This window comes from Myotis daubentonii, chromosome 10, assembly GCF_963259705.1.
Source record: "Myotis daubentonii chromosome 10, mMyoDau2.1, whole genome shotgun sequence".
In the NCBI taxonomy this organism is placed as follows: domain Eukaryota; kingdom Metazoa; phylum Chordata; class Mammalia; order Chiroptera; family Vespertilionidae; genus Myotis; species Myotis daubentonii.
The window spans coordinates 41,569,220-41,588,528 of record NC_081849.1 but is presented as its reverse complement, the minus strand read 5'-3'; the positions used below and the strand labels follow the sequence as shown (position 1 = coordinate 41,588,528).

General features: G+C 36.1%; 1 protein-coding gene across 2 annotated transcripts in view; it reads left to right on the top strand.

Moving 5' to 3' along the window:
- Window positions 1-1,865: 1,865 nt before the first annotated feature.
- The window catches only part of SEMA3A (semaphorin 3A), a 193,916-nt gene continuing 176,472 nt past the window's right edge, over window positions 1,866-19,309 (top strand). The window contains exons 1-2 of one of the 2 annotated variants that reach the window (XM_059712176.1): window positions 1,866-2,171; window positions 2,396-2,589. In XM_059712176.1, the coding sequence (XP_059568159.1) occupies window positions 2,478-2,589 (112 nt within the window). In that variant the 5' untranslated portion in view covers window positions 1,866-2,171; window positions 2,396-2,477. Of the gene's footprint in view, window positions 2,590-19,309 lie in introns of both variants that reach the window. The other variant, XM_059712175.1, reaches the window with a different exon arrangement.

Below are 19,309 nucleotides of genomic sequence, written 5' to 3'. Positions count from 1 at the left end.
TTTGTCAGGATTAGTCTCTATGCTAGTGAAATGGATACATTTCTAAATTTGCTTGTCCTGTTAAGTTTTGACAAATATAAACTTGCTCTCCTACTCTAAGTAACTAGAGCTAGAGAAAGAATAAATATTTTGAGCCATTTAAAATATATATTAATGAAAATGGCATAACCATGTAAGGTATTTAAACTGATTGTTTGTGATATGTCAATAGGATAATTCATTAGTCCCGTTCTGCCAAAGTGGCATGAATTCCTCTGCAGAATGAATGTCTACAGAGAATAATCCACGGAAGACAGACAAGCCTCTTGTCATTTGTAGCCTTAATCCATTGCCCGGAGCAGGAAAGGTGCTCAGGATAACAAGCGTGGGAATCAGTAAAATCAACATTATTTTTGGATTTTATTTTCTTAACAATACTGACTTATCAATAGGCTGTTGGAAACTGACAAATACAATATGGATCTGTTTGATGAATCAATCCAACTAGTGAAGTAGAAAGAGAATCCCTCATCCCCTTCCCCCATTTTCCTCCCTTTAAATCCTCTTCATTTTCTTCCTCCTCCTCCACCACCTACAAAGACGAGAGAGAGAGAGAGAGAGAGAGAGAGAGAGAGAGAGAGAGAGAGAGAGAGAAGAGAGAGAGAAGAGAGAAGAGAGAGAAAGAAAGAGAGAGGGGGGATGCTCTTTATTGGTCTGTAGACATTAACTAATAAAAGCTGTATGACAAAGCTCAGACCATTTTTTTTTTATGAGGCTACTAAACCACTTTCAATGCCTGTTTATGTATTAAATTGTGAGACCCACCCTCTTCTTTCAGCTGAGACATTTTTGTATTATTGAAGGAGAGTTCTCTCTCCTGTTTCAAGTGTGTATGTGGTGTGGCTTGGAGGGTGGGGAGAGTGCAGGGCAGATAAAGTTGGGGAGTGAAGTGTAAGGAAGGAAACGTCTGTTCTATTAACCTTTAGATATCCACAAAATCTTATAAGAATATCAGCTTTTGGGGAAAATTAAAAGAAAAAAAATGGAAGAGGAAAGTTAAACACCTCAGACAGTATTCCTATTTAGGAAAGAACTAATGATGTTGTATGACCGCTGGACTACATTCACGTGTCTGCAGAAAATGTAGGAACCCTTATCAGCTCATGAAGACATGGAAATATCCTCTCTCTGTCGGTCCTTGATACTCAGCAGGGACTTTGGTGAACTTTGTCATCTTCCTCTGCCCTTTAAACCAAAACTCTGGAAGTGGCTTTAATTAATGGGATGTGATGCATTAAAAATGTTAGCCAGAGCATTCCAGAAGCTGGAAAACCCTAGCTCTTTTTAAATTCTGAGTATCCTTTTGAGAATACCCTGTTGTAATTTATAATTCTCGGTGGACCTATATTTGTCTTGAACTGATTGTTGAAATGGTCTTTACTAGGAATTTCTTTGCTGAGATTGCAGTGGGGCGGGGAAGGGGTGGCTGAGCCAAGTGTGCTTGTAGGGAGGAGGGAAGGCTCTCTAACGAGGCTTTAAAACCTTCCCTGGTTAAAGTTGTATTGATGAAAGCATACGCAGATACACACATGTGCATATGCGGATCTCTCTATATACATATACATTCACGCGGATAATGCGCAAGTTCAGCAGACTTATCTCAGGAGCATGAGTTACACATTATGTAGGTAGCCGAATTCCGATTTTTAAAATCAAAATTGCACCTAACGTGGCTATAAAACAACGCTTGCCTCTGCAAGTAAATTTATGGCTACATGCCTTTCACAGGCACGCTGGAGGGTTCTGCTCCCGGCTCTAATCTCTAGGAGATGTTTTTTGCATGTGTTGTGTGACAGGAGGGAAGGGGAGTGGATTGAGCTCGCCTGCTCTCCTATTGTCAGCCAGTCTAGTGAGTGCTAGGGAGACCTGTCTGTGGGATCTTATGTCATCTCTCCCTACATGTGTACAGGAAAAGTCCGCGCTGCTCACGGTCTCTCTCTCTCTCTCTCTCTCTCTCTCTCTCTCTCTCTCTCTCTCTCTCTCTCTCTCTCTCTCTCTCTCTCTCTCGTTTCCCTTTCATTCTGCTTCCCCGGTGCCGAATGAAGCAGGGAGCAGGATTAGAGTCTGCCACCGGCTATCAGAGGAGCCTAGATAAAAGGAACTGCTTCTTAAGCGCCACTGCAGCAGCCCTGGTTAATTTTTTTTTCTTTCCTTTCCACACAACAGTTGTGCCTCATTATCCGGTGCCTGGCTCGGATTTTTTTTTTTTTTTTTTTTTTTTTTTTTTTTTTTTTTTTGTGGAGGTTTTGAAGTTTCTTCAGTGACTGTTACAGAAGAAGAGGTGTTAGTGTTGTGGTGAAGTCTTGCTTGTCTGCTTTTATGAATGAAACTGACCTAGGTCACCTGTTACCTCCAGTTTTCAGATTGTTTGAACTTCTCTGGCCGCACAATACAGGAGGGAAGCCTGAAGCAGCACCCGGACCCACTGCGCCTGCAGCATGGGCTGGCTCACCAGGATCGCCTGTCTTTTCTGGGGAGTGTTACTTACAGCCGGAGCCAACTATCAGAATGGGAAGAACAATGTGCCAAGGCTGAAATTATCCTACAAAGGTAAATCTGTATTTTTTTTTCTTTTATTTGGCTAGCTGTGTGATACCCCCCCAGTCGCCCCCCTCCCTTTTTATTCCTTGAACTCCCTTCCAACCCAAACCATAAAACCTTTAGTTTAACCTGGGGAACCTACATGACTGGGTGCGTCTTTCTGAGATGATTTAAGCACTTTTAAAAAAATAGATAAATAAAAGCATGCCTTCTGTTTGAGATGACAATTTAAATGCAAACAAAGAACATTTAATCACATTTGCAGAGGAGCTGAATGCCTGGGAAACGCTGATCTGTCTGTGTGATCATGTGTTCTGTTAATTTTTCCGACCCTACTTCTTTTTAAATATCTTTAACACTACTATTGAAAAAAATAGTCCCTTCTTAGATATGCATGCCTCACCTATAAGAATTGTTATGACAAATTGTGTTGTCTTAGTTTTAGACACTAAATGGTTAATCATCATCATGAATATTCAGTTTGTTCAAATCTGACAATCAGATGCTTAACATAAGCAGTAGATCGTGGTTTGCCAAGAAAATATAAACTGGAGAGAACAGACTAGTTTTTCCACAGTGTGTTATGATTGTACAGAAGACTGTATATTTGGCTAATTGGGGTAAAGCCAGAGTCTTTGAAATATAATGTTATTTAATTCCATACGTACTTCAGTAAGAAATGAAGACACACTACTTCCTACTTGTAGAACTAGTGTGAACTTCTTTTGTAAAAAAAAAAAAAAGTATAAATTTAAGAAAGAAAAAAAAAGCTTTATTTCATGGTTGCTAATACTTTATTTGGTTCTAGTTTCATGTGCATGCATGTTTGTTAATGATGGTTTTAAAAGAAAAATAGTTGTTCTATATTTGTTTAGATGAATTTGTATAAAATAATGCTAAGTTGGATTCCAAAATAATAAATATAACTTGCAATGGGAGGAAATACTTATATAACTGAGGTATTATCAAAGTGGAGTTTCAGATTAAACTGTTTGAACTCAAGTAGTTTTACTCCCTAAGGTGTTGCTTTCTTATGATTCTCAGATTTCTAGAATAGGGGGTGGGGCAGTGAGAAGCTTCAATTATATTCTGTGTTCAGCCTATAATGGGAAGCAAATTTACTGAATCTCTCTTGCAGAGATGTCTATATACTGTACATTGCTCTTATGCCAGCAACCAGAGTCTTTAATTTTCACATGAGGGGGATGATCTCTCTGAATGCTCGGGTGTGAATGAGGACCACAAATAGGAAAGGAGGGTGCATTTTTCACACTTTGGATTAGAAAATTAGACACCTATTAAATGTGTTTATTTGGACTTAATACTTGTTAGATAAAATACACTTACTTGGAAAATATATTTGTTTTTGGCATAACATTTTCTTTATTAAAATGTGAACGCATTTTAAACATTAGCAAGCAATTGCAATTGACTCATCTGAGATATTAAAAACATATAGACTCCATTAAATAATTAATCTCTATTGTGTCTCTGTTTAGTAGCTGTCTTTAAATTGTTAGGTATAGTATATGATATTATGGCATCTATGTTGGCATCAGTTTTTGCTCTCTATTTTCACTCTTTGAGAGGATGTCATCAATAAATTCTCAGGTTGATGGTCCACTTTATGTCTATGTTGGCATCAGTTTTTGCTCTCTATTTTCACTCTTTGAGAGGATGTCATCAATAAATTCTCAGGTTGATGGTCCACTTTATGTAAATTTACATTCCTTATAAGTAAGTATTGCATGCAACTACTTCTTGAAGAAGTGAGTGGCTATAGATTATAATTTTAAAATAAGTTTGAAACATGAAATACATTTAAAAGATCTTACAATCACAGTTACTTGTCTAAGTGCTAAATAAATTGTAAAATAAATAAGAATTGAGAGTTATATTTATTTATTTTGCAAGAATCTTATTTACCTGGTAGCATATTGCTCTCCATTTTAAAAAGGTGGCATTTAATTAGAATAACCTGTGTTATGCACACATGCTTTAAACTTGTCTGATGAAGTTAGCTGTATGTATTTACAAGGTGTATGTATGTATTTGACACTATCTTTTAAGCTCTTTTTAGCAATGGCATCCATTATAATTATTGTGCTTTCCTTTAACTAAAAAACTACCCTACAGCTACATAAAAATTCCATTGACATACCTAGAATTTGGCAATTTGGTAAAAATAAGCTGTGAAATGAACAACAGTAAGAAGAATAAAAGCAATGGCCCAAGCAATTTTTCTTGTCATTTTATTGGTCTGTCATTACCTTTCTTTCTCTCCATGTACACTTGTTTTGCCAAAGTAAAAGTCTGGTAGCCAATTATAAATACTTTGTTTCTAAACTAAACTAGACATTTTTTTTCTTAGCTGCTTCTTTTTCCTCCTTAATTAGATGTCAAACATAGTTAAAACATCCACTGCATTGCCCTTAAAAATATTCCAGCATGGTTTTTGAAGAGTTAAATCCCTGCCAACTCTAATTTCCCATGTCACTGTTTTCAAAGATCCACCATTAACTCTCTCATTGCTCAGGTTGCCAAGACAAAGTTTTAGGCAATCACTGTGCTTGCTTTCTGGTAGGAGATAAAAGAGATTTGATATGTTAAGTGAGAAAGAAAAAGAAGAACAAGAAGGCAGCTTTTGCAGTGGATGTACATAGCTATCTAATAAGGTACCTCTTTACTTTCTAGGAAAAAGGAATTGAATAGAGGTTCGAGGGCCATCTGGAGAAGTGATAATATTAGAAAAATGGGATATGCTGGCTTTTCTTCTGAACCAATCTGATTTAGAATCCTTGTGGGGGAAGCAAATGTGAGAACTCTGTAAATCTCAGCAGTCACTTACAAATTAACTTCAAGAAACATTCACCCAGAGATACTTTTGCTTCCTTAAAGATATGTAATAGAGCTAAATGTCAAAGTGCTTCTTTTTCTAAATGGTGCATAACAGTTTATTTCTCCTACACAACTAGTCAAATTTAACTTTTCTCATGAAATACAAGAATATCATGTAATCTTCCCTTTGGAATGTGTGGTGCAATGAAGACTTCAGAAAAAGCTATGGAAATCACAAGGAAATAAATTAGGTTTGGGGTTTTAAACAAATGACAAATGTTCCATCACTCAGTGTAATGAGCTTTTCCAGGACATTGTGTGCTTCAGTTTTAGTAGAAATCAAAGACACATGCAAGTCTCAATGTGATGGTGATCATGTGGATCCAAAGGTTAAATCAGTGTCTTTAACATTACCTTTGCAGGGAAGACTTAGTAAATAATACTTAAATAGATGGTAGACATTTTAGTGGCTTTCTTTTTATACTTTGTAAAGCTACTTATACCAGAGTCAAGTAGTTTCTTTAAGAATAAAATTATCAGTTAAATCAAAATTATCATACATATGTGTCTGATACTAGAAGATAATATTAAGTTAAAAATTATGAAGTAAAATTTGCAGAAGAATTTTTATTTGCTATTGCTCATATATTATGATCACTTTAAAATGTAATTAATATGAATGATTTATTTTATTATTTCTTGCAGTTGATGACTTTTCAGAGATTCTTTTTACTTATACTGAAGCACAACACACATTCACATATATATGAATATATAAATGTAGATATATAAATATATATAAATAATAAAGCTTAATATTTATATTTAATAGTTGATAAAAACCAACCCTTGCAATCTACTGGTTATGGCTTATAATAAATTAATTTTTGATCTGAAATAGTATTCATATTTTAAATTTTATATATATGATCTTTTGAATCCCATGGAAAGTTTTCATGGATATCTCAAGTATTTACATAATAGTGTAGAATGAAGTTAGTAAAAATTTCCTCACAGGTAAAGTGACATGAGTAGGAGGATGCATATATGTAATGTATCTGAGTATGCAAAGCAGAGTTTATTCTTGTATTATTATTTATTAATTAATGTATTATTTTGCATATGAACAACTGGTAAACCTATTTTCGCCTTGCCCTGTGTATCCTGGCAAAATAATATAAAAGTAAAACAAAACAAAAATGCTCCATCACACATCTGGTGATGCAATGGTGGTCAGATTAAATGAGGGATAGTGAAAGTCTCCAGTTTGTGGCTTCTCTGTGTAAAGCTGCCAACCAAATTGGCCTTTGAAATAATAATTTATACAGTGGACTTTAGCAAGTAGGAAAATAACAGAGACAACAAAACCATCCTGTTTAGGTCTCTAACCAACCAACTTTTGATAATGATATTCAGTCATCACTAACTTAAGTAAACCTGAAAATGGAAAAGGTAATTTTTCCAACGCTAACTTTTGTATATTGCTATTTCTCTTTATATAAATTATTTCCAAGACCCCACTTCTGTTAGCAATATAAAATGCCTGGGTGCTTATGAGCTAAATAGATGTGTAGGTCTGTAATAACTAATTTCTCTTTGTTTTCTTATTTTTAATATTACACAGAAATCACACAACATAAGTAACAAATATTTTGTGATTTTTGGTCAATTATATTTAAATTCCATATTTAACAATTAGTATAACTGAAACCTTTCAGGAAAAAAATTAATTATAATTAATTAATATAATATGTTCCTGGTATTAAAGTTAAACTCAGTTGCAGAGCATAACCTATGTAAGCCTAGTGTGCATATACAACTGTATTTCAGGTGTGTGCTCTAACTTATAAAGTTATCATGAACTATAAGTAAGCCAGAAGAAATTTTGTGGTAAAGTTCTTATTTAAATTTTTCTCATTCAAACTTCAGTGGCACATCTAAACATCACAGTTGCATCTCAGAACATCACACCTTTACATCTTTTGAAAAATTTTGAAATCTCGTCAGGCCCATTTTAAACAGCATTTATGCTTGATTTTTTTCTAAAATATCCCAGAGAGACCATCACTAAAACAAATTTTTGATCTACCATTATCTAACATTCACTTACAAAATCGTGCTATATCATGGAGAATTACATTTTCATTTATTAAAACATTGCACTTATCAAAACATTATGGACAAACCTATGATTCATTAATGCAGGTAAAGTTGTAGTTAAATTCTCCAAAACCCATGACATTATCTAGGTTTAGTGCATGTACTGAATGCTTATTTTTAAAAGACCAGCAGCTGTAAACATAAATTAGAACAAGTATGAGTCTTGGGATGGATTTTACACCTCATGACCTCTTAGGTGCTTTTTAAAGGCATCGTCATGATTTGCAGTACTATGCTCCCGCTAATAGGTGGCACTAGCAATTTGTGACAGCTCTTTCATTCCTGTGGCAGTGGGCAGACTGCTAGGATAAATACACAGAGTAACGTTTGGAGACCAAGCTTGGAAACACTGGTATAAGTTTTCTAGGAGAAGTAACATGTGCAAAACGTAAGCATTAGTTAAAATAAAATTGTGTAAATATTTTACATGCTCTTTGCATACCTTTATTGGTACAGTTTGACCCTGAGAAAGTAAATGACTACAATAAATAAAAAATAAATAAATAAATAAATAATAAATAAATAAATAAATATTTTTAATTATTTTAGACTTTGCATGTGAAATTAATTATAAAATATAACACAAAATAACAGGTGAAATAGTAGTACTAAACAATCAGAATGCTGGAGGGACAGTTTCATGTGTATGAAATATATATTAAAAAGGTCATATAGCCCTAACCTGTTTGGCTCAGTGGATAGAGCATCGGCCTGTGGATTGAAGGGTCCCAGATTTGATTCTGGTCAAGGGCATGTGCCTTGGTTGTGGGCACATCCCCAGTAGGGGCTGTGTAGGAGGCAGCTGATCAATGTTTCTAACTCTTTATCCCTCTCCCTTCCTCTCTGTAAAAAATCAATATTGATATTAAAAAATTGCTTGTCAACTATAATTTTAAAAAATATATATATATATATAATCTTTTTCTTAAGCCTTAATCATTGAGTGTGCTTAAATAGGAATTAGGCAGCATGCCTATGGCATGTGATTGCCATTGTTTATAATTGGAGAGTGGCTATTTGAGAAGGTAAAATAATGTTTAGAAAAATTACATTTGATATATTTTTAAAAGAATAACACCTTTTGGTCTGTAGGTTGTTTAAAATTATTTTTATAATTAAATATATGGAAGGTCAATAAATTCTATCTGACACAAATGTCCCCAGTGGATGTTCCTTCTACTGCCAAGACATAAACATCAGTAACAGTAAGGAATTCGTACACCATTTCTAAACAGTAACAGAGCTGGACTCTATCAAACCCAGGATAAGAAAATATACAATGTATACTTGAATTAGGGAATAAAGATAAGAAACAATAAAATTATGTTGATAAATGTGAAGAATGAATTGGCTTTAGTATTTTCTACAAGCTTTGAGTAAAACTTAAAGGGACCACAAATTTAGGGAGTCTTGTCAGCTCCTGAATGAGTCATTAAACCTGCATTTCCAGGTTTCCTTTGCTTAGAGAGACCTGGCGTGGGAAACAATGTTGAACAAACTTTACAGTAACTTCATTTGCTGCTGTAATCATAAACCTGTCTTGGGGAAAAAATATAACACCACAAACTTGAGTCTTCATCCTCAAACTAAATGAAGCTTAGTTCTATTGAATACATCACATTGCATCTTTAGTTTGTAAGCCCACTTACGTGGATCATCTTTGCTGTGCCAGATTGGAAGGTTCTCAGGGGCAGATCTGCATTGTTTTTCATCATTATATTCTCGATGGCTAGACAAAGTCACTCATTATTGAATGAATTTGGGCTTTATTTGACACACCTTGTTTTTTAAACGCATAATATACCTGATTATAAGTGAGTATAAAAAGAATGCAAATTCAAAATATGAAATGCATTATAAGGGAATTGTAGGGGAAGTAAACTCAGTGTTAGATGCTAGAGGAAGATATGAGGGAGACATTTTGGAGTGAACAAAGGGCCTGAGAGCAGAGGTATCTCCACAGACAATGAATCAAGCCTATTCCAGAAAGGATCTGAATCAGAAAGTATCTGGGTCATCTTTGTTTGCCCACAAGTAAGAGATGGAGAAAATGTAAGAATACATACCTCTTGGAAGACTCTAGGAACCAGGTTGAGGAATTGTTTCCTTATTTTGGATGAATACCCTAATTACTGTGTCTCAGGACACACAGCCAGGAAAGAAAGTGAGCGAGACTATTCTAAAACCAAATCGTTTCTAACGATAAAATTTCTCATCATCAGTCTCATTGATTCTGAGCCTTTGTGAAAAAACAAATCTCTCCTACCAAACAAAGTGGAAAGCACAGTCATTTAAGACCTTAAATTGACTAGAATTCATTGTCCACACTTTGGGGAGAAAACTGGCTTTGCTCTATGACAACTAGTTAAGGTTTAGTATTGCAGAACCTTCCGTGGATCCCCTTACCCTTGATTCCACTTAGGGATAGCAGCACTTGCACATTTCCCCTTGCTTTTCGTTTCCAAGCCAGACTCTTCTTCCCTTGGTTTTGTGCTCTATGTTCTGGGAACACCACCCTCTTCCATTCTCAGCTCTTGCTTCCAAGAACCCACTGGCCCAGGAGAGTTGACGTGATAGAAAATAGCCACAGGAATCTTTGCTGAAGTGTGAATATTCAAAATACATTTTGAGTTCTTTGTCTAAGATCCCAATCTCATATAATTAAGAGGATGGGGTGCATAAAAGGCTAATTTCCTTAGTGCACTTATAGGCCAGGCCTATAATTGATTGTAGAATGTGAATTAATTTGCAATGCTTAATTTTAGATTATTATAAAATATGTTAGTCTTGTGACAAAGTAGAAGTATTAATAGAACAAGAGTGCTGTTATGTACAAATTGTAACTATTAAAATGTATTTAAAAAATTAAGCTGTAGTCTCAACCCTTAAGGAATATATTTGAGGAAAGCTAAAACAAAGTGATTTATACCTGAGGTCAAATTCAAACTAAACTATCTAAGTAGTGGTGAATCATCATATGTGTTAGAAATTTTAATTTTTTATCTTTAAATATTAAGTGTAAGAGAATAATACACACTATTGTGATCATTTTATACAAATTAGTTTAAATTAATCTAGGTTTTCCTCAACTGTATGAATTTCAATTATTTACAAATTTTTATTATAATTAATAAGTATTTTCAACTTGTATTCTATATCTAAGTCACACATACAACACACAAACTTACATAAGCCATGTTACAGATTTCTTCATGAACAAGAAGATTCTTGGATAATAAAGTGACTATAGTAGGATGTCTGAGGGCAGCCTCTCACATCTACCTAAAGACTTCAGAAGGCTTTTGAAAATAGGGCACAAGGAAGGTGAACTCTGAAAGACAAGAAAAATGTGAGAAGGCAGAAATAGAGTGGTAATTACCACTATCAAAAACTATTTCCTTGTGATTTGTATTTCTTTTTAGGAAAACAATACATTTCTATATAGTTTACATAGTGATACAACTATATACTTTTTCTTTTTTAAAATATATTTTTATTGATTTCAGAGAGGAAGGGAGAGGCAGAGAGGGATAGAAACATCAATCATGAGAGAGAATCCATCAGCTGTCTCCTGTAGGCCCCACACTAGGGATCAAGCCTGCACCCAGGGCATGTGCCCTGACCGGAATAGAACCCTGACCTCCTGGTTCACAGGTTGACACTCAACCACTGAGTCATGCTGGCTGGCCATAGCTATATAATTTTTCTGTATTCAGATGCAACATTGAAATAAATCTATCCTTTGACTAGGGGAAATTAAAGCTGCAGCATATCAGACTGGGAACATTATGGACTTAATATGTGCTTGTCTGGGTTTGACTAAAATGAAATGAGGAGGGAAAAGTGGTACATACTTATGAGAACTTTTCCATAGTGGACACAGTGATCATTTGGGCTTATCCATCTCTCCTTTGGATTTATCTGTAAACTATATTGGCCAGACTTCTTGTTAACCAATGGAAAAAAGGAAAGAAAGATGAGTTTGGTTATCCAAGGTAGAAAAGACTGTGACTATAGTTCCTTGAGATTATAAAATACTAGGGGCCCGGTGCACGAAATTCGTGCACTGGGTGTTATGTGTGTGTGGGGGGGGTGTCCCTCAGCCCAGCCTGCCCCCTCTCACATACTGGGAGCCCTCAGGCGTTGACCCCCATCACCCTCCGATCACCAATCACCGGATCGGCCCCTTGACCAGGCCTGAGGCCTCTGGCAGAGGTGTCACGCCTGGGCAGGGGACCCCCAGCTCCCCGTGGTTGCAGGCTCCGCCCCTGCCCAGGCCTAACACCTCTGGCCTAGGCGTCCAGCCCAGGCAGCGGGGACCCGCAGCTGCAGCGGCCCCGCGATCGTGGGCTCCGCTTTAGGCCCAGGCAAAGGACCCCTAGCTCCCGGGACTGCCAGCTTTGACCGTGCCCAGCTCCCATCGCTGGCTCCACCCCTACTTCCTGCTATCACTGGCCAGGGCGGCAAAGTCACCTGATTCTCCTTGGCAGGGGGCTTCTTCCTGCTTTCCCTTTCGCCTCCCTGCATTGTGCCTACATATGCAAATTAACCACCATCTTGTTGGCAGTTAACTGCTAATCTTAGTTGGCAGCTAACTGCCAATCTTAGTTGGCAGTTAATTTGCATATAGCCCTGATTAGCCAATGAAAAGGGTATCGTCGTACGCCAATTACCATTTTTCTCTTTTATTAGATAGGATATTAGCCTGTTTTCTTGTTTTCCTAGCTAATTCCTATTTTTTGGTTTTATCTTGTTATTTCTTTAATGAACCCACCGATAAGTGATGAAGAAAGCAATTGCTATTTTATAAATTATGTTTATTTTTAACATAAAGATACCTATGTCATCTACAGAATGAGAATATATATTAAAATGTCTTAACTATGTATTCTTGTTTTATGCCACATGTCTTTAAAATCAAAGTTACATATTGCATATATTTTAATTCACTTAGCACTTTGTTATCATTCAGGATGTTTCTCTGGCTCACTTAAGAATAAATTGCTTTCAGAATAAACAGGCTACTAAAATCTTGCAACATTTTATAATATATTAGATAAGTTGTAGATTTGTGGTATTTTCAACACAAAGTGAAAAATATAACTTCTAGAACTTAGTCATAATAGTGCAATCACTTGTACTTGCAGACTTTTATACACTAGATAAAGAACTGTATAAATCTATGTGGTTATATGCAGTTCATATGTGTGTATAACAAATACAAAAATAACTTACATTCAAGTTATTATTTTTCTAAATCATATTATGTTTAATTGGGAATTATAGAAAGTAGAATGCCAATCACTAGAGCATAGGATTGAATTGAAATGTCTTGAAGAGAGGTTCTCTCTCTCTACTTGATGTCAGATCTTGAGTGATCCAGGATTGTATGTGGTCTTCTGTCCTTTAATGGTTGACCTTCCCCTAGCATCTTCTACTGTACAGTGCTGCTGCATAGCTGAGTCCTCTGCTCTTTCTTAGGCAATGGACTTTAGGAGTTATCAAGATGCTCATTTCAGTAGCCCTTCTATTGAGCCTTCTTAGCATCTTGGCTCCAAGCCATAGTGCATAGTGTCATTGCCTCCACAGAAATGTACACAAAGTTGAGCAAGTCACAAATCTCCCAATACAAAATAGCCTTCCATCGTTCCAGATTTGAAATATATAATTTTTTATTTAACTAATCCTAGCCACCCTCCCCCACAACTCCCTATTCTCCCCCCATCTTTTCTCTGGAAATACCGTTTGAACTCATTCTTGTCTTAGCTAAATAAATCTCATTTAAGTTTCTCTTTTTGAAAACAAAATCCTATTTATTATTCTCTTGGGGTATGGAAAAAGTTTCTAGGGCTCAAAAATTAAAAGCCCTTCTGGCTCTTTTGGGAAGAGGTTGGAAACTTTTTGTTTTCAGCAGATCAATCTACCAAAGAACAAGCAAAATGACTTTTCTTTAAAGAATGGTAATCTTACCACTTTAAAATTACACTAAATTGCCCTCTTATATACACTTACCCTAGTGATCTAAAGTAGACATCATCCCTGATACACAGAGTATGGTTCTTACAACCAGTCCAAATGTCTCAGCTTTACATCTATAAAATATGTTGGTTAAAGGACAAATTAGCATCCTTGACCCTTGAGATGTGGAAATGTTGCCCACATAACGACTAGGAAGGGAAGAGTAGTGGAAGGCTAACAGCACTGGAAATTATGTGCTCATGTTACCCAGTGATCTCTTCTCCGTTTGCCCATGCCCCTACCTGGTGCTACAAAGTCCACGGACCAGATACTAAGGCATGTATCTTGCTTGTGTCTCTTCCACATGTCAAAAGCCATAGAATATCTACACTTGGATCTCTCTCAGGGAACTTCAGCTCTACTTGTTCAAAACTATACTCACTGTCCTTTCTACAAACTTCTTTCTCCCCCTTATTCAAGTGTTGGGGAATGTTGTCATTTTGTCCCAGTTGTCCAGGTCACTAGCATCATTGCCTCTTCCATTGATGGTCTACCTTACATCTAGCTAGATGTCCTGTGGAGTCCACCTCTTGAGTTTATCTCTCAAATATGTCTTAGTCTTTCCTCCAGGCTAAGTCAGGCATTTATCATTACTTGCCCTACTATGGCAACAGCCATCTATAATTATTCTCTTTTTTTTTTCTTCATTACTGACTACAGTTCTTTCTGAAATTCAAATGAAACTACTCCTTTTTTGAAATTCTTACTAATTAAAGTACAAACTCCTTAGTTCAACCTATAAAAATGAATGATCTGAAGGAGTCTAGGGCATAGAGGAAACTATTTGGAGGTCCTGCAGTTATTCAGATATGAGAAAATTAATGCCTGGATAAGGATCATAATAGAAACAAGAAAGAAAGGCTGGAGATGAAACACATTGACCATATAGAAAAAGCAGGTTTGATAAATGATTGTGTCCAGGAAGGATCTGAAGAATTGGAGAGTAACAGGTTTTTAATCTGGGCTACTAGGAATGTGCTACAACAGCTCATAGTACCTGGAAAGTGAAACTCTTCACCTCGCAGTACCAACAGTGCCCCGGCACAGTCATCCTTTCTCTACATCCCACCTGAGAACTTTCCTGCCTGGATGAACATCCTCCTACCCTTTTAGTTGCTTACTGATGCTATTCTCTCTAACAACCATTGACTTGAGTATCTCCTTTGCAAAGCTTTTGAAGGGGCAGAGAGGTATAAACCATAATATGGCAACTGTCCTGTAGAAACTTACCATTTGGAAGGAGAGAAGACATAGGTTGTCAACTTTTTGACACTGCACCTGTTCTTTATTCATCCTATATTCTTTGTCAAGTACAGAGTCTTGTGCATGATAGGGTTTCATCAAACACTTTTTGAGAGAAGTGCTTGAAGGAAGAAATGAGGAGGTGGCAGATAATTGTTTACAGGTGAGAGGGCTAAGGCACCGAAGTGAGAACACGCAGACACCAGTTTAATTTTTTAAAATAGAGTAGTGAAATATTTGATGGGCAGAAAAATAATTTAAGGTGAAAAAAAGAGTTTAGATATAGATAATTGGTAGAACATTTTGAAAGAGAGGTTACAGCATTCAAACTTTAGATCTGAATAGATGATAAAACTTTTTAAAGTTTATAAATGAGTGGTGTGTGCAAAGGAGTGCTTAGGAATCCAGAAATCTGGTTTTGGCCTTCAGTGCTGAGTTACTGACTCATCACCTGAGATACTGAATGAGATTCTGAAACAAATGCTTACGGTTCAGATTGGCCCTCACATAACGGCCTGTTCTCTTGGGGCACAAAGACTACATGGGCATGTAGCTTATGCTTGTCTACTGTTACATAGGGCAATGCATTTTCACATGTCCAGAAAAGTGCAAGTCATATTTAAGTAAAACTGCAGATATCTATGCTTCTGTATAAAATTTTAAAATCCAACAATCAGATGTAATTTAGGATACAGCTCTCTACCTGAAAATAGTTGATGTTACATACTACTTCCTTCATATGTGCTTAGGTTTATGGCAGGGTGTACATTGAGGACTTCTGAGGACTAGAACACAGATTTAACTTTTCCACAATGCCTCTATTTGTGCAAGATTTCAAGGGTGACTTTGGTCTGTCTTGTTTTTTCAGCTCAATATACTATGTGTGTTCACTATTCTTTGATGGTCTTTCCCCCGCCCCGGGCTGGTGTGCAAAGATTCACTCCTTTGCACTGGATTCTAACAAAATAAAATTGGAAGCTGTGCTCAGAGCAATTACTGCTAAGACTCTACCTCCCTGTTGGGCTCTCACACACTGGCCTGCAGCCATGGATCTCTTACTTTCACTGTGTGTTCCTCATATTCAAGAGAGTCTCAGCCTTCTTTTGATTCCTAAGGTGCCTATTCAGAACAGAGTTAAGGTTCCCTTTGCACACTCACAGGGCAGACATCCTCTATCATTGGACCTCTTAATCCAGACAGCTTCTTGAGAAAGATTTCTAGCATAGCAACAAAACGAGACCAAGTGACTATAAAAACGTTTTTATCTTACATGCATAAAATCACCGAGAAACGCAGTCAGTGTCTGTTTTGCCCAATATTGAAACTAGATTCATACCTATCTGATTGGCTTTGCTCTTTAGCTGTCAAGTTAGAGAAAACTGCCTACTCTAGGACAGTATTTGTCTGCAACTATATAGACACCAGCACACTAATTTCAAGAGAATATGTTTAGTCTATTTTTAAGCAAGTGCCATATAAGGAAGTGAAATTAGTGATGCTGTAGTAATTTGTTTTTTAAGTACACCTCTCCGTCAATATTAACTGTACCACACAGAACACACACTATAGACCACATTCTCTCAAATAGATTCTCCATTGTACACATTACACCATCTTTTTCAAAAAATTTACTTTTCTTTATAGACAGAGATAATGGCCTACTGTCTTTGATGCACCCACTTAAAAAGCCAGATTTATTGCCTTTTTATATTTCTAAAAGAATAAATTTTTAGCCCAGCTGGTGTGGCTCAGTGGTTGAACGTCTACCTATGACCCAGGAGGTCATAATTCGATTCCTGGTCAGGGCACATGCCTGAGTTGTGGACTCAATTCTCAGTGTGAGGCGTGCAGGAGGCAGCCAGTCAATAATTGTCTGTCATCAGTGATGTTTTTATCTCTCTTTCCCTCTTCCGTCCCCTCTGAAATCAATAAAAATATTTTTTAAAGAATAAAATGCTACATTATTGGAATGAGCAAAATGATAGCACATATATTCAATTAAAAATAAATATATCGCCCTAGCTGGTTTGGCTCAGTGGATAGAGGGTCAGCCTGCGGACTTAAGGATCCCGTGTTTGATTCTGCTCAAGGACACATGCTCAGGTTGCTGGCTCGATCCCCAGTAGGGGCTGTACAGGAGGCAGCCAATCAATGATTCTCTCTCATCATTGATATTTCAATCTCTCTCTCCCTCTCCCTTCATCTCTGAAATCAATAAATATATATATTTAAAAATAAATATATTGATAATATACATGATTATGTTAATTCAAGTACTTGCTTGTCAGTCTACTGAAATTTAATAGCTTTTTCTAACTTGCAACTAGAATAAAAATTTCATGAGGATAAAAGACTCTTGGCATGGTGAAGAAAGCATTGAATTGACTGAAATTTTCTAGGTGTAAGGATTTTGACATGTTATTAGCTTTATTAGCCTCAAGGTGCTCTTTAATATAGGAGACTAGCTATTTATAGTAGCTGTTATCAGGGTAATGACAGGAGACATTTAAGGGGCCCAATCATTACTTAGTGCATATAAGATATTCATTACCTATGGATCACTTGAGGCGGATTCAAAATTGCATAGATTCTAGATTTCCATGTTTTGCTCATTTAGAGTAGGTATGCATGCATGAGCTCTCCAGCGATTCCCTGTATATATAATTGCAATACAAAGAAAACCACAATTGAATGTGTAGTGTGCTTCTTTCAAAACCTGTGATAGTGTGAATGTTTAAAATATGAATTTTGTCAATATCAACTAGTCAGTGAACATATGAGAAGGCTTTGTAAAAAGGTAATGTTGCAAGTCAACAATTGATGACAACTTGCTGAGTCTAACATAAGGCCGTTCAGTGAAGTTAAATGTGTTGATGCTGACCTATTGACACAATTTTAAGTGCAAGTTCAATGGAATCTGTATAAGTGTATACAGAAAGCTAATGATGAGAGACCCAACTTTTGGGTCGCCTGGCTCTGAATACTCACGGCGCCAGGATGAGCAAGGAAGCACCCGCTTCTCTAGGAGAGGTTTGCTTGCATCTCACAGACTCTACGTTCCAATTTATGTTTTCAACACGAATCAAAGTCAGTCATTTACTATTCAGTAAAACTAACCAGGAAATGACTATTTTATTTGCTCCTGTACTTACATCATATCCTTTCAAATGGTGTAATTATTGCCTTGAATATTATTTTGTTCTGACTTCGTCCATGATGACACAACATCCTTTATTACAACTTAAAGAGTATTGAATCCACATAGGAATTAACACAATATCCCTATGTAATATGTTCTGAGTCTGAATTAAACCTTGTAGATATAAAGTTTGAGTTGTTCTGACCAATTCTGGGAACCACCTGTGATCACAAATAACCCATTTGCAGGAAAAAGGATATGCAGTCACTCAAGAAAATAAACTTGCAGCCTGAAGCTAGTAAATAGAATGGAGAGCATGTTGAGAGTAACTTAAAGGGGCTTTTGTTAAACAGAAGACACTTGGAAGCCAGACTGGGAAATCTAGACGTCGTTAGAAAGGAGGTGACATTAACCACAGTCAGCTTTTAAAGGATTTTTCTGGAAGGAAGTATTCCTTTGCAAAACACTTTATGTACCAGCATGAATAAGTTTCTGAGGTCTTCTAGACAAAGATGAAGTTTATTTTATTGTAGCTTTAGCCATATTAAAATGCTCATAAACTATTTTACCTTATGCCAGACATGTGGAAGCAATCAGTATATGTAAATGACATGTGAAGGTGAGGTATAGTTTTAGCTTAAAAATGTAGACTGTCTGTAGTTATAAATGATAACCACATCACAAAGAGAAATGTGCCTTTCAATAGTAACTTAAATGTAAAAATAATCAGTGATGAATTCTTAAAAAAAACTGCTAGGGTTTCTTTGGTAAAGTACAATAACTGTAAAATATAGTGCTATCAGGTGCTGATACATTATTTTTAGAACACAATACTCAAAGGGAAATATTTTTTACCTTAAGTACTTGGTAAAATGTAAGTATTCATAGTTAGACATTGTTAACATCTGTCTAGCTCTAAAACAATACTTTTGCCAAGGGTTATATTTTATCTTTCAATTTTTTATTGAGGTATAATTGACATACAGCATTATACTGGTTTAAGGTGTACAACAGAAAGATTCTATTTTTGATATATTCAAAATGATCAGTACAATAAATCTAGTTAACATCTAGGTACAGAATTTTTTTTCTTATGATAAGAGCTTTTAAGATTTACTCTTTTAGCAACTTTGAAATATGCAATAATAGTTATCATACTGTACATTACATCCTCATGATTTATTTATTTTATAACTGGAATTTAGACTGGCTACAGTTATCCTTTATTAAAATAAATGGTTCCCTCTTTTATTAGCATGAAATCAATTTGTTTTTTGCCTATAATATACTCTATTTATATATATGTGTGTATATAAGTATATGTATGCTACA